The sequence below is a fragment of the Ictidomys tridecemlineatus genome, chromosome 14 (genome assembly GCF_052094955.1).
Source record: "Ictidomys tridecemlineatus isolate mIctTri1 chromosome 14, mIctTri1.hap1, whole genome shotgun sequence".
In the NCBI taxonomy this organism is placed as follows: Eukaryota; Metazoa; Chordata; class Mammalia; order Rodentia; family Sciuridae; genus Ictidomys; species Ictidomys tridecemlineatus.
In genome coordinates this window covers 12,961,703-12,976,447 of record NC_135490.1, presented here as the reverse complement: position 1 = coordinate 12,976,447, position 14,745 = coordinate 12,961,703, and the positions used below count along the sequence as shown (strand labels likewise).

The following is a 14,745-nucleotide window of genomic DNA, read 5'->3' as shown; positions in this document are numbered from 1 at the left end:
GCTGGTCTTGACCTCCTGGACTCTAGTAATCTTTCTGCCTCAGCTTTCCAAGTAGCTGGGACTGTAGGTGCACACCACCGTGCCTGGCCGGCATTTGTGTTTTAAGAAATGCTGCACATGGTTATGACACCACCAGATGTGAGACCCAGTGTCCTTGAGTTCATATCGTCTCAACATGCCGCTGAGGTCCTTATCCTACTGCAGACTTTTCTTGTAGGCAAAGAAAGGCATTTTCTTCATGTTGTCTTTCTTGTTTTAGTATAAAAACAAGAAAACGAGGGGATTCACCCATCCTCTGACTTACAAATGATCGAAGTAGGAACAATTACATGGAAGAATAATGATCCCAAATGCTGCTTGTGTATTCCTGGGTTCCCCAGTTTGCTGGCGAGGGCGCTGTGTGTCATAACCCCGTGAGCGTGTGATCACACCCTGAATTGGAAGCTGAGAGTGATAAAGATCACATTTTCTTTTTGGCCTCCAGGTTGACTTTCAAACTGTGCCACATGTACTGGAATTGGCCTGGTACCATTAGAGTTCCAGCTCCTTGCAAGTATGCCCACAAGCTGGCTTTCCTCTCAGGACAGATTCTGCACCATGAACCCGCCATCCAGCTGTGTGAGAACCTGTTTTTCCTGTGACCACAGCCTGAGCATAGGCTGATAGGAGAAATAAGACTTCACAGCTCAGTCATGACTCTCGCAGAATGAGCAGAGACAGAAGTGGAATTTTGTGTTGGTGTTTTCTCTTTCTCCAATCTTGTAGACTAGGTTTTCCTTTTTTCTTTTATCCTGATATCAAGAAGCAAGTTTCCAAGTACCAGGTAGAGATTGCCTTCCTGTCTTTGTAGAGCAAATGATGGAAGTACTGTGCAGAGGCAGGCAGAGTCAGTAGATGTAGGGGAGCCATTAACAGCCTCCCAAGAAGTCAAGCACAGTGGCACATACCTGTAATGCCAGCAACTTGGGAGGCTGAGGCAAGAGGATCATAAGTTGGAGGCTAGCCTCAGCAACTTAGTGAGGCCCTAAGCAATTTAAGGAGACACTGTCTCAAAATAAATAGGGCTAGGTGTGTAGCTCAGTGTAACTCAGTGTGCTTAGCATGTGTGTGGTCTCAGGTTTAATCCCCAGTACTCCCATAATAAAGAGTCTCCCAAGCCAACGTAGCTGTAGAAATATGCAGAAGCAGCATTTGTACCTGGAAGCTGTGGTTACAAAGCGGCTCCCATTTCTGGCACCAGAGGTGAGAAAATGAATGAAGTCATTGCAGATTTCTTAAGTAGGGAGTTACTTTTTGGGAGCAACTGAGAAAGATTAAGTAAAAGGGTGTGAAGCAGAGTTTTTCAGAGAGAGATTATTGTTGCCCACAGGTGTGAAAGCAGGTGACCCGCTCCTGTGGCATAATCAGGCTCTGTGTGTTCATCTCCCCTGGGGATTGAGTTTATGATACCTGTCACTGGAATCGGATTTAAGGTGACTTGCAGCTATCCCTCAACTTAGTTTTTTCTATGCCTTTCAGTTGCTTTACAGCATACCATGTTGCTTTCTTGCTCCCCTTGAACACACACACACACCCCTATCTTTGCTCTTTGTGACTGATCTTCAGTAAGTTTCAGTCTTTTAAGTAACAATCAGAACACATGGAAAGAATTCAGCAGCTAGGAAAGTTCAGGATGGGGTGTGAGTTTTTCATTGGCCTTTCTCCCAGTGCTTGGCCTTCCTTTCCGAGCGTCTGTTTGTAAATGGAGCGCTCATTTCTCTTGCACAAGAACCTCTTCCAGCTATGGGCTCACTTAGCTGGGGATTTTTCGGAATCCCGGTTAAGATTTCCAGAAGTCAGCTTTGAAAAACGGGACGCTTCTACCAAAGTCCACACATTACAGTTTAGGAAGTTATCACTATGCCTGAGTGTTTCAGGGAAGCAATGGTTCTTGTTTTCTGTGTCTTCCTCCATTTCTCCCCTCCCCATTTTAAAATCTTTGGATCTCTTCAGACTTATTTTTATCAAGGTTTATCAAAACCTTGCTTTGCTGGGTTTTAAAAGCCAGTTTTATTTAACCTTTTCAAATTGATATTTATTTATTTATTTGTGTGTATGTGTGTGTGTGTATGTGTGTGTGTGTGTGATAGAAGGGAGAGAACAGAGCAGAAATACCTATTTTATACAACTGTGCATGGGAAGAGGAACTTCAGCTTAAATTCCTTAAAAGAAGAAGCCAAGAGAGCTTTTAATTTGTGGCAGTGCCCACAGAGGTTGGGAAGGGATGTGTGTTGATAGAGATTTATTTGGAGTTGGCTACAGAGGGTGAGGCTAAGGCTGGGAATCTAAAAGCCACAGATGGAACCACTGGTCTCTGGTTGGCGAGATCGGCTTCTGATAGTCTTTAGAAGCATTTTGAATTTCCCTTTTAAAGTTGGATTTCCTAGTGCTCTTTTTCTCTTAGATAATCAGAAGAGATAAATGCTTGAACATAATATAGAAATTTCTTCACTTTTTATTTCTGGTGTTCTTGTGTTGTTTTTCAGTTTTAATGCCAAGTGATTGGATCCTGGGTGGGAAATAAAAGTAAATTTGTATAAATGGGCAGTCATGTTTGAAATAGTATCATTTATTTATTATATGGATACAGTTCTTTTTCTGCAGACAGCTGTAACACTTAGAATTATTCATTTATTACTGTACATGCAAGGTGCAGTGTCAGTAGCCAGATGATTGCACCCTGAGCTGAGTAGAGTTATTAGAAGACTTATTGGAGCTGTCTCACTTCCGGGACAAATGTAGCATTTATATTTTGTGTGTGTCAGGTAGCGGGTGTAGCTCAGTGGTAGAGCACTTTCCTGACAGACTCTGGGGTTCCATTCCCAGCAATGGAAAGAAAACCAAAACCAAAACCAAAACCTTACACCTCTTACCCATATTTTGTTGTGTTTGTGTTCGTCTTGTTTTCAGATCTCCTTAGACCTGGAGAGTGCGCTTCAGGGTGGCCTCCCTTTTGTTATTAAACGCTTGCCCTTCTTTATGTACACTTTGCAGTGTGCCTCTGGTTCCTAAAACACCTTCCCAAAGTGTCATGGCTGCTCCTTTCATCGAGGCTCCTTTTAGAGAACTGCAGTTTTCTATTTAGGAAATCCACTCTTCATGATGTGGTGCTTCCTGGGCTCATTCTACACAGTGTGCAATAGGGCCCTTTTCACGGGGGCAGCATTTCATTGATTGATGTGGAAAAGGAAAGAATTTTAGAAATGTCTAGCTCTTTATATTGAAAATCTCGAAGTTTAGGACCTGAAATTAAATTCTCAAAGATTTGGTATTATTGAAGAAGATCCCATTTTCTCCTTCTGGTTTTATTCCTAGCTTCATCTGAGTTTCTTAGTAACTTTTCCAGAAAATGAGGAAAATCAAGAGAATGAGAAGACAAGCCATAGACTTGGAGAAAATACTTGCAAAATTCATATCTGGTAAAAAGTTCCAAAATATACAAAAAACTCTTAAGAACACCATAATGAGGGACTGGAAGTGTAGCTTAATGGTAAAGCACAAGGTTGGCATTGGGGAGGCACTGGGTTCAATCCCTAGCTCCCCCCAAACAAAAAAAATTAAAAAGCCTAATTTAACATAATCTTACCATACAATCCACCAGTCACACATCTTGGCATTTACCCAAAGAAGAAAGTGAAAACTTAACATCCACACAAAAATTTGCACACAGATGTCTATAACAATTTTATTCATAATTTTAAAAATTGGAAGCAACAGTAGCAGAGTGTGGTGGCACACACCTGTAATCCCAGATACTTTGGAGGCTGAGGCAGGAGGATCACAAGTTCAAGGTCAGCTTGGGCAACTTTATGAGAACCTGTCAAAAAATGAAAAAGGCTGGGGATATAGCTCAGAGGTAGAGCACTTGCCTAACATGTGTGAGGCCTTGGGTTCAATTCCTTATATTGCAAAAAAGAAGAAAACAAAAGAAAAGAAAATGTTCTTAATTGTTAAATGCATAAACAAACTCAGGTATCCAATTGGTAAAATATTATTCAGTATTAAAAAAGCCATGAAGTCATAAAAAGACATGGAAGAACTTAAATGCTTATTGCTCATGAAGTCAATCTGAAAAGGCTATACAGTGTGTGATTCCAACATATGGCATTCTGGAAAAGGCAGAAGTTTTAGTGGAGGCTATAAAAGGACCAGAGGTGGGGAGGCAGGGAATGACTAGGTAGAGCACAGAGGGTTTACTTAGCACAGTCAAACTATTCACTGTGACACTGTAGTAATAGACACGTGTCATGAATTTGTTAAAACCCAGGGAATGCCCAACACTAAAAGTGTACCCTGATGTAAACGATGGACTTTGAATAAAAGTGATATGTCAGTGAGGCTCATTGGCTGTAACAAATGTACCACTCTGGTGGTGGACGTTGATGGTGTGGGAAGCTGTGTATATGGGAGGGCTGGGGAATATATGGGAAATTTCTATACATTCTGCTAATTTCTTCTTTGATATTAAAACTGTTCTAAAAATGAGGTTTGTTTTTGTTTTTGTTTTAAATAAGGAATAATAGTAGACTTCTGGCAATATGGTAACCTGAATTGAACCCAGGGGTGCTTATCCACTGAGTCACACCCCCCCTCCGCACTTTTTATTTTTTGTTTTGAGACACTGTCTCACTAAATTGCTTTGGGCCTCACTAAGTTGCTGAGGCTGGCCTTAAACTTGAGATCCTCTTGTTTCAGCCTCCCAAATTGGTGGGATGACAGATGTGTGCCACCACACCCTGCACTAAGCTGACATTTCTGACAAAGAAAAGTTGACCCAAATAGTTTTGTTTTGGGGGGGTTTTGTTTTTTTGTACTGGGCGATTAAACCCAGGGCATTTCTATTACAGCCTTTGTGCTTTTTGTTGTTTGTTTATTTATTTATTTGGTACTAGGGATTGAAATCAGGGGCACTCAACCACTGAGCCATATCCCCAGCCCTGTTTTCTATTTTATTTAGAGACAAGGTCTCACTGAGTTGCTTAGTGCCTCACTGTTGCTGAGGCTGGCTTTGAACCCATGATCCTCCTACCTCAGCCTCCTGAGCTGCTGAGATTACAGGCATGATTACATGCATCACTATACCAGATTTTTTTGTTTTTGAGACAAGATCTCACTATCTTGTCCAAGCTGGCCTTGAACTCCTGGGCTCAAGTGGTCCTTCTGCCCCAACCTCCAGAGTAGCTGGGACTAAAGTGTGCATTACATCCTCCTTGGCCAATGTAGAAAATATATTTTTTCATACATAATTGAACTTGGAGAAAATGGAACAAAGAAAGGAAAGAAGTGGAGAAGAGGGGAAGGAGGAAGGAAAGATCATATCTAGGTACAAGAAAGGAAAGTCAGGGGCTGGGGATGTGGCTCAGGCGGTAGCGCGCTCGCCTGGCATGCGTGCGGCCCAGGTTCGATCCTCAGCACCACATACCAACAAAGATGTTGTGTCCTCCAAAAACTAAAAAAAAAAAAAAAAAATATTAAAATTCTCTAAAAAAAAAAAAAATTAAAAAAAAAATTTAAAAAAGAAAGGAAAGTCAGAGAGGTAATAGTTGATACCAACACAGCTCCCAGGATAATGGACAAAAGGGCAGGAGCACTTGATTCTAGGGAAGGCTAGGAGATGTGGCCTCAGACCCTGGGAAGTGCAGGATTGTTGGAGCTAAGTCTGCTGGATGAAGAGGGTATAACTTAGAAGGGTATAAAAAATTCCTGCCAATCATGCATGTGTGTAGTCTGAAGTTTTATTGCCAGCTTGCTAAAGGACCACAGGCTGAAAAGTTAAGATAAGGTTGATCTAGGCTGGTGAGAGCTCCAGAGCCCTGCAGAACCAAAGTAGTTGACTCTATTGCTGGAGGGAGGGCTTCCTGGGAGAGAAGATTTAGGAGGGGAGGGAGAGAGGGTCCAACATTTGTCTTAAAAAGCTCCTGCAGATTAAAATAGAATAAGTGACAGACAAGGCGCAAAATATAAAGTCTGAGAATTTTCTAGAATTAAGGTCAGATATGAATCATCTAACTGAAGAAACTCAGTTGAGGATAAAGAACAGTTCTACTGTTAGAGGCACTGTACTGAAACACAGAACACCAAACAGAGAAGTTAAAAACAACCAGAAATGAAAGGGGAAGGCTTAAAAGAAAGGATCAGCAGCATGACGGATGCCTCAAGACCAAAGGAGTAATTTAAAAATGTAGCTGTCAACGTGGAATTCTGCTTCCAGGTAAACATTCAAAGGTGAGAACAAAAGTGATGATACTTTGCTGGCCTGCCTGTAATCACAGTGACTTGGGAGACTGAGGCAGGGGGATTGCAAGTCTGAGGGCAGCCAAGGATCTTAGGGAGACTGTCTCAGGAAAAAAAAAGGCTAGGAGTGGTTTGGTGGTAGAACGCTGCAAAAATAAAAAATATAAATCAGAGCAGAAATGAATGTGATAATGTTTCATTATTGAAAAATTAGAGAAAAATGAAAAATCAACACACCCATAACTTGGTTCTTTGAAAAGATGAACAAAGTGAGCAGACCTTTAGACAGGTCAAGAATAAAAGAAGACTCAAATTACTAAAACTTGGTGAGGGGTGGTGATTAGACAATACCATGAAAATTGTAGGCTAGAAAATTAGATAAAATTAACACATGCCTTTTTTTTTTTTTTTTGTACTGAGGATTGAACCCAGGGGCGCTTAACTATAAGTAAGCCATATCTCCAGCCCTTTTTATTGTTTATTTTGAGACAGGGTCTCCCTAAATTGCTTAGAGTCTTGCTAAATTGATGAGGCTGGTCTTGAACTTGCAATCTTTTGGCCTCAGCCTCCCAGGCCAGGGGATTATAGGCCTGTACCACCACACTGGGCAAACTGATACATTCCTATAGATTACTTGCTAACAAGTCAACAATTACTTTCCCCAGTTCTTTTTTTTTTTTTTTTTTGTCTGAAAATCCATAATAGTAATATAGATGATTCACAACTCAGGCCTCTAGCCACATTCTGTTCTTACCCTTTGGCTGATAGTGTAGGGCAATGGGTCTCCAGACCTGATCATGGGTTGAAGAGGACCTTTACATTCCCTCTGGTCCTCCCTGAGTTTGTTCCATGCCAAAACAGAAAATCATTTTCAAGGAAGTACCAAAGAAACCTGGTCATCCATCTCCTGACAGGCTGTAGAAAAGTTATGGCCTTTTGGTCAAAGCCTTGGCCTTGAGCTATCGCTGGGGGCCTATAAGAGGCATGCTGGACCCCCTGCAGGCATGCAAGAGGCATTCTGGACCCCCTGCTCATCAAGTTGCCTGCCTTGTCAATGCAGACCACCCAGGAGGCTAAAACTTCCTGAGTTCTCAGCTCCACCCTTAACACAAATAGGGTCATCATTCTCTGGCTTCTTTCCCAAGGCCTTTCCCTTCCCTTCCCCTCCTCCCCTCATCAACGGGAAATCTGTCTTCATACCTTTGGCAGGTAGGTGTGGCCTTTTGTAGATGGGAAACAGCAGCAATGAAAATGTCATTTTCTTGTGCCCAGTTCCCTTAAATATTGCCCAATATTAAACTTTTAGTGAGCTGGCCTGTTCATTCATCCAACAAATATTGATTGAGAATCTGTTATGTAGGAGATATTATGTTAGGGAACACAGCTGTACATGGAGATCTCTTGTAATCAAGGGAGATTAACAAAGTTAGATGTTGCAATTAGATACTTTGAAGGGAAAAGTTTAAGTATCATAAACCATATTAATTCTGTAGGTCATAATTAATGGGGGTTTGTCACTACTTTTTATCAATGTGTTGCATATATTAAGGGCATTTCATTTTGTGAAAAATATATTTTTTTGTAGTGCTGCGGATCAAATTGAGGGTTTTGAGCATGCTAAGCAAATACTACAACTAAGCTACAACCCCAGCCCCCATTTTGTGAAAATTTTGCTCGCTATATTATTTGTATTGGAGTTCTGGTGTTTCTTTTTATGCTTTAATGTGGGTTACCGTCAAAAGAGTTTGAAAGAATGGATCAAATACATTTAGGAACAATCAAGAATCTTGCTAAGGGAAGGTTACTTTGAGTTAGAATTTTGACAAGTGGGAATGGGAATAATGAGGGGGGGAAAGAGTATATATATTCAGTGGACACAGAATTTGGGCCCCAAACTGGCACTTGATATGAAGATCAGTTCCATCAGTGACAAGGTAAGGTTTAGTGAGGATGTATGTAAAGAATTTTGTGTGGGGGTGGATACAGAGACTTAGGACCTTTTGGTTTTGAGCAGGTTAATAATTTTCTTTCCCTCGTGGACTACTGATAGCTTATCAGCTTTGGTTGACCATTGGACTTTGGCAGCTCCACCTTCACTCTGATTGCAAACAAGTGAGAAGCTGTGATAGGCTGGGTGGTGGGGTGTCTTTTCCTTCCTCCCCTCCCCACTATGCACTTTGAGCAGTTTCCTTGACAGATGTCTTACACAGTACTGACACCTTAGCTGGAGATACCATGGGGACTGCTCTTGCCTTAAGAAAGGATTAACACTTCTTTGGGATGTGTATTTTGGGGCTTCATGTTATTCTGAACTATATGTTTGAAGCATTTTGTTTTGCTTTATCTCTGGGTGGGCTTCTCATTAATGCTTAAGGGAAAGGGCCTGATAAGGACTAACCTTTTGTGACAGCCCACTACACTTCAGATTAGAGTCCCATAAGTATGACATAATGTCTGAAAAACACTGAGTCCAACCAAGAAAGATAAATATAAAGGGTTATTACAGAGATGAAGGGGCTTAGGAGAAATTTTGCAAGAGATATCATTACCTTGAAATTACTTGGAAAATACAGGAGAGGAGTATCACAGCAGCTCTCCCCCTTGCCCACTGACGCAGTAATTACAGGGTGAGGATAATTGAATTTTAGAAAAACCCAAGGCCCAGCTATAGTCTCTTTCAGAGTGACAGGAAGAATCTGGCCTGGCTTCAGTGCTTGCTGTTTTACTCCCTCTCTACTCAGCACTGAAGAGCAAGCACCCTGCCGTGGAGCACCAGGTCCTTCTTGCCACCTGCTTTCCTTTCCTTAGCACTGTCTTCATGGGTGTGTCTCCCCAAGAACAGCATAGGGTGGGATGTTGTCTCCCTTCCCTTCACCAATTCAGAGCCTGGTATCAACTGGGGTATCAACCACTCACTGAGCTAGAACAGGAGCATGGATACTAACTGGGCACAGTTCTGCTAGAAGATCCTTCCTCTGGATCTGCCTGACCCAGGTGGCAGCTGGTTTAGCCATAAGGAAATAATCCTAATGTCTAGTGGGATAGAACAATGGGAATTCAGTGGGTGGTTTATTTTCTCAAGAAATTTGCATTTCCGAGGTCTGATATCCATCTCAATAGGCCCATTCCACAGCGGAAGAGACTCCTGGGACACTCCGGACACTCAGCACAAACATGAACATCAGTCCAGGCTTTGGGTTAACAGACAAGTCACTTTAGAAGTCGGACTATCGTTATTGGCAGCCTAGCCAAGGGAACCAACCTGGATCCATCTAGCTGGCTGGATTGGCCTACCGGCCCACATAAGAAATAGGTAAATAATGGAAAAAGGAAAGATGTAGCGGCTCCCTTTTCCTTTCTCCATGTTTCCCCATTCACAATACAGATGGGGCACAGGGCCTGGGCTAAGGTGTACATGGGGTAGGCTTATGCTGCCTCCTCTTTCTATATAATGAAAGGTGCACCTTTTTTTTCTTTCTTGGTACCTGCATTTGAATGCACTGAGCCACATCCTCAGCCCATTTTTTTTTTTTTTTTAATTTTGAGAAGTTGAGCTTGGCTTTGAACTTGCAGTTCTCCTGCCTCAGCCTTCTCAGTCACTGGAATTACAGGAGTGCACCACCATGCTGGGCAAAAGTTAATATTTTTAAGAAGTAGACAAAGGAAAATCGAGCAAGGTTTTTGTTTTTTAAAACATTTTTAAATTGGTGCTTTATAGTTGTACATAATCGTGGAGTTTGCAGTTACATATTCATACAAGCACATAGAATAACAATATAATTGGTCTATATCAAATGATCAAGATTGATCAAACTGCATAAATTTATTTTTTTCTCATTATTCGCCTATTTCTTAAGCAGGCAGGAGAATCTGGCCAGCCAGAGAGATCTAGGCAACTTCCTTGACTTGGCTGTCAGTAACATTGTAGGGAAGTGGAGCAAAGTCTAGTTTGGTTATTTGGAACTTGAACAAAGCATTTTAGTTCTTTCGGTTGGTGGAGGTCTGCAGAAGAATTATAGTCTACTGGGTGCCCCCTCCTACAGTACATTTCGGAATTCGGGACGAGAGAACCTTTTAGATCACTCAGCAGTGTTGGAATACATACATAGATGAAGTGAGGAACACTCTTTCTCCAGCAGCGTGGGATGGAGGCCAGATCGCGAGAGAGCGTTCCACAGGAGAGAAGGTAGAATGAGAGGTTTCAGGAGGGAGGAGCCTGTGGGGCCTCTATGAATCAGTGATGGAATTCAGGAGATGGCTGGAGAGAGCGGAGCGAGCCAGGATCCGGGCGGGGATGCAGGAGCAGGAGGGCGCGGGCGGGCGGGCCTGGGTACCCGGTGGCTGCACGCCGGCTGCCCCACGTGGCAGGCCCTGGGGAGAGCCGGGCGGGGCGGGGCGGCCGGGGGGCGGGCCCTGCCGCTGACGCGCGGGGTATATAGCCGGGCATGCGCGCGGCGGCGGGGGCCGGACGCTGGGAGGGGGGGCGCGAGGTTGTCTTCGCGGACACGCCGGCTGAACTGCTCCTACCGCTGCCGGCCATCCTAGGGCCTGGCGGGTGAATCTGCGCGGGCCCCACTGCCGACCTCCCGGCTGCAGGTGAGGGCGCAGAACGGACGCGCAGGATGGGTACCGGCGACGCACCTCCAGGCTTGGAGGCACCGGGTGGGGGTGGGGGTGCTAAGGACCGGGAGACTCTCCGTGTATCGCGCACTCCGGGGCGGCCGGGTCCCGGTGGCACCTGGCAGCGGTGCCGCGATGGCGAGGGGGAGATCACATTGAGGTCCCCTAGGCTGGACTGCCTGGGATGTGTGAGTCAGACAAGGGCACCCGGAATGTCGATGGCCGAGCGGAAAGGTTGAGAAAGGCTTCCTGGAGCCTGGGAACACGGAGCGCAGGGTCAGAGAAAAAGCATCGTGGATGAGCAAATCAGATGCCCTGCCCCAGGACAGCTCTGATGGGGCTCCGGTGTCTGGACTTTGCTTTCCAGGAACTGTGTACCCCATCACTCATCAGACCATTTAACAGCTGAAGATCGATGTCCCAAATGTTCTAGCTGAAGCTGGTGCACGGCAGAGGGGGTACCGATCTAAGCCTGGCTTACCGCGAGCATGGCTCTTTGGTTATTTTTGGTCGGTACTGACCAAGTTAGGTAGTTTGGTTCAGGCTGCCCCCTTTTGGTGTTTTAGGGCTATGGGACAAAATAGCCATCCAAGCGTTTTCACCATGTGATCCTGAGGGCCAATTAAGCGAGGAAGATATCCTCTGCTCTAGGTTGTGGGTTCACTTTTAAGAATCTTAGTATCCGTGTGAAAAGATTGGCTTCTCTAGATAATTAAATGACGTGTGTGTCCTAGGGGAGCCTGAGTATGACTTGTGAGGGGCTGAGTGCTCTCCTGTGGGAAGGAGGAGGGGCAGGAGTGCTTTGACCCTACCCTTTCTTCTGGAGCAGCTTGGATTTGGACTTATGGCTTTAGTGCCCTTCCCAGGAGATCTGCCATTGGGATAGATGCCCTGCTGGGGGTGGGTGGTGATACTAGGGTGGAGAGGGGACTGGTAGTGGAGAGGCCACCCTGCCTCTATTTGGGTTCAGCTCCTAACTTGCTCTGCAACCTTGGGGATGGCTCGGGTCAGCACTGAGATCAGATTGGATTTCTTATCCACAGTATGTACATGAAATTCTGTAATCCTTACCTCTTAAAACACAAGCCCTAAAAACTGAGAGGAACTTGTCTCTTCCTTGTTGAATAAGGGGAAGAATGTCTAGAATCATAAATTTCCGTAGTTGGAATTAAAGCCACATATTCCCTTTCTTCTTGGAGGCTTAGGTGGTTTTCCATCAGTTGTGGGGAGCACAAGAGATATTGTAGTGGTCTCTTTCTGTGACTGCTTTGCAGGTGTGACTAGGGCACTGAACACTGGAGTGGGGAGACCCTGGGTATTGTCTCTTCTTTCAGAAAGATAGGACCAGAGCCTTCTTCCTGCTTAATCTAACTTTTTTTTTTTTTTTTGGAGGGGGACCTGGGATTGAACTCAGGGGTGCTCGACCACTGAGCCATATCCCCAGCCCTGTTTTGTATTTTATTTAGAGACAGGGTCTTACTGAGTTGCTTAGCACCTCGCTGTTGCTGAGGCTGACTTTGAACTTGAAATCCTCCTGCCTCAGCCTCCTGGGCTACTGGGATTACAAGCACTGGCACTGCTTAATCTAACTTTTATTGCTTACCTGGCCTTTGGGACCCTGGGGGTGGGGGCAATGCAGGAGAGGGAGATGAGAGCCAGCTATCAACTGAGAAACCAACAAACCTGAGGGAGTAGTGGCTGGGTATATTGGCCTTGTCATTTAGGCAAGAAGAGGAGCAGGAATTTTGGACTCCTTGAGGATATGAGAGCTCTGTGACTCTCAGAGCAAAAATGTAAACCCAGCATTGCTTCAGGAAGAAGAGCTAGGTTCAATGTACAGGGGCTGGTCTGAGTCCTGTGACAGCCACTATAGTGGGTCAGGAAGAAGGCCTGTCCCCTGCCTTCCAATGTAGACTCTTGGTGGGAAGAGAGAGCACCAGATTAAGAGTAAGGTGGCAAAACCAGAGCACTCTATCAGTAGAGATGTGCTGGGCGACGGGTGGAGGGTGGAGTCAGCCAGGTGGGTCTGTGTCTAAATCCTGGCCCCATCACTGTCCAGCAGGGGACATTTCTTAACCTTTGTGGGTCTGTTCTTATTGCCTTGTGGCACTTTGAGATTGTGCCTAGAGCAAGTAGAGGCCTCTTTGCTATCTTTATCATTTTTGTAGGATGGAGTGGGCTATTTAGGGTCACAGAAGCTGATAGGCAGATTGAGTTTAGGGCTGGTCTGAGCTCAGACATAGGACGGATTCACCTCTTTAGTACCTGGGCACGACTTCCCTGCCATTCTGGGTGGTCCACTTTTCCATGGCCTGATAGGGATTAGCCCACACTGGGCACTCTTAGAGAAAAGATATGTTTTCTATCATTAATTCTGGAAACTGCTTTGATTTCTTCAGAGAAGAAATACTCCTCCACTGGCCCAATGATGGCCAGGAAGGACTCACAATACCTGTGTGCGGGTGTGTGTTTATGCACATGTGTGTACACGTGTCATGGGGCTGTTCCTGTTTTCAAACCCTTTCTACCTTCTTCCTCTTTCCTTACCTTCTCACACTCCATAATTGGGCCATGTCGAATATCAGCAGGCTTGGGATCCACTTTGTGCTGCCGTGCGTTGATTGTAGATGTTGGGAATTGGGACCTCCCTCTCCCCACTCTGCCAGAGTAATTCCTCCTATTCCCACTTGACACCTGAACACCTGGTGCCTTTGCAGAACCACAGACTAGCATGTTACCTGGAGGGGCTTTGTTTTAAAATGAAAGACATTAGATCCAGAGATGCTAATTGGTGCCTTGAGTCACCAGTTACTCTGAGGAAGACCAAAGAAATGTTTTACTTTCATTCATAAACTTGATGAAATTGCCAGTAGTCCCAGTCTTTTCCTTGGAAAATTGAGGGAGAGAGGTCAGTTGTCCCTGCATATATTGGGGGTGAAAGATGGTCTTTGTTTCTGCTGCAGGTGTTTCTTCTGGGAGGGTCTCCTACTTCTTTTTCTTTGCAGACTCCCTGGTAATAGGGGCATATGTGAGAAAGGGTTGCATTGTGTGTGTGCAGGACACAGACACACTAGATGTCTGCAGTAGGCCCTCTTGGCGGGTTGTCAGACTGCCAGGTGATAAGGGGGTCAGAGTCTACTAACATGGGACTGCTGCCAGCCAGGGCCTTATGCCTGCCCTACCATAAGGGCTCTGAACCCCTGCTGCCATGGAGCCTCCCAGAGGGGGCTCTTAGTTGGGCCCAACTGAGATCTGGAGGCAGAGCTGCCTGCCGGGCCCTCCAACCTGCACTAGGCCAGGAGCCTGCCTAGAGGCCAGACAGCCACAGAATCCTGCCAAGGGAGCCTGGCGGGCCCAGCCTGGGAAACCTAAGTCCCTGCCTTGGCAACAGAGGTCTGACTGTTCTCAGGCCTCCTAACCTTCTTACAGCATCAAGTCCCAGAGAGTCCTGGAGTTTGATGGAATGAGAAGGTGACAGTCCTAAATTTATAGCACTCAGTATTTGTTCTTAGTAAAAAAGTTCTGTTAAAAGTTAAGAATTTATGACCAGCACTGTGGTACATGCCTGTAATCCCAGCTGCTTGGGGAGAATCTCAAGTTCAAAGCCAGCCTCAGCAATTTAGCAGGGGTCCAAGCAACTCAATGAGACTCTGCCTCTAAATAAAAATATTAAATTGGATTAGTCGTGTGGTTCAGTGGTTAAGCACCCCTGGGTTCAATCCTGGTTAAAAAAAAAATGGAGGGGGAGAATTTAAGTTAAAAACTTATTTTAAGTAATATATCTCAAAAAACACTTATTTTTACTCACCAAGATTTTTTTTCCCCTTTGCAGTGCTGGGGATCAAACCCAGG

The 14,745-nt window shown here is 44.8% G+C and overlaps 2 protein-coding genes, 1 long non-coding RNA gene and 1 other non-coding gene across 6 annotated transcripts in view; 2 read left to right on the top strand and 2 right to left on the bottom strand.

Annotated features, from left to right (window-relative positions):
• The window catches only part of Piwil2 (piwi like RNA-mediated gene silencing 2), a 58,374-nt gene extending 55,788 nt beyond the window's left edge, over positions 1 to 2,586 (top strand). For both annotated transcript variants that reach the window (XM_040293084.2, XM_005329338.5), the window contains exon 23: positions 485 to 2,586. In XM_040293084.2, coding sequence (XP_040149018.2) covers positions 485 to 641 — 157 coding nt within the window. In that variant the 3' untranslated portion in view covers positions 642 to 2,586. The remainder of the gene's footprint in view (positions 1 to 484) is intronic.
• On the bottom strand, positions 2,102 to 10,748 carry LOC144370289 (uncharacterized). The gene is made up of 2 exons (XR_013430228.1): positions 10,379 to 10,748; positions 2,102 to 2,548 (listed from the first exon to the last, which is right to left on the bottom strand). It is a non-coding gene; the product is annotated as an uncharacterized LOC144370289 (long non-coding RNA).
• On the bottom strand, positions 9,634 to 9,760 carry LOC120884399 (small nucleolar RNA SNORA51). The gene has a single exon (XR_005726816.1). It is a non-coding gene; the product is annotated as a small nucleolar RNA SNORA51 (small nucleolar RNA).
• Positions 10,713 to 14,745, top strand: part of Slc39a14 (solute carrier family 39 member 14) — a 47,070-nt gene continuing 43,037 nt past the window's right edge. For both annotated transcript variants that reach the window (XM_078030904.1, XM_078030903.1), the window contains exon 1: positions 10,713 to 10,869. The gene's annotated coding sequence lies outside the window, so the exon portion shown is untranslated. The remainder of the gene's footprint in view (positions 10,870 to 14,745) is intronic.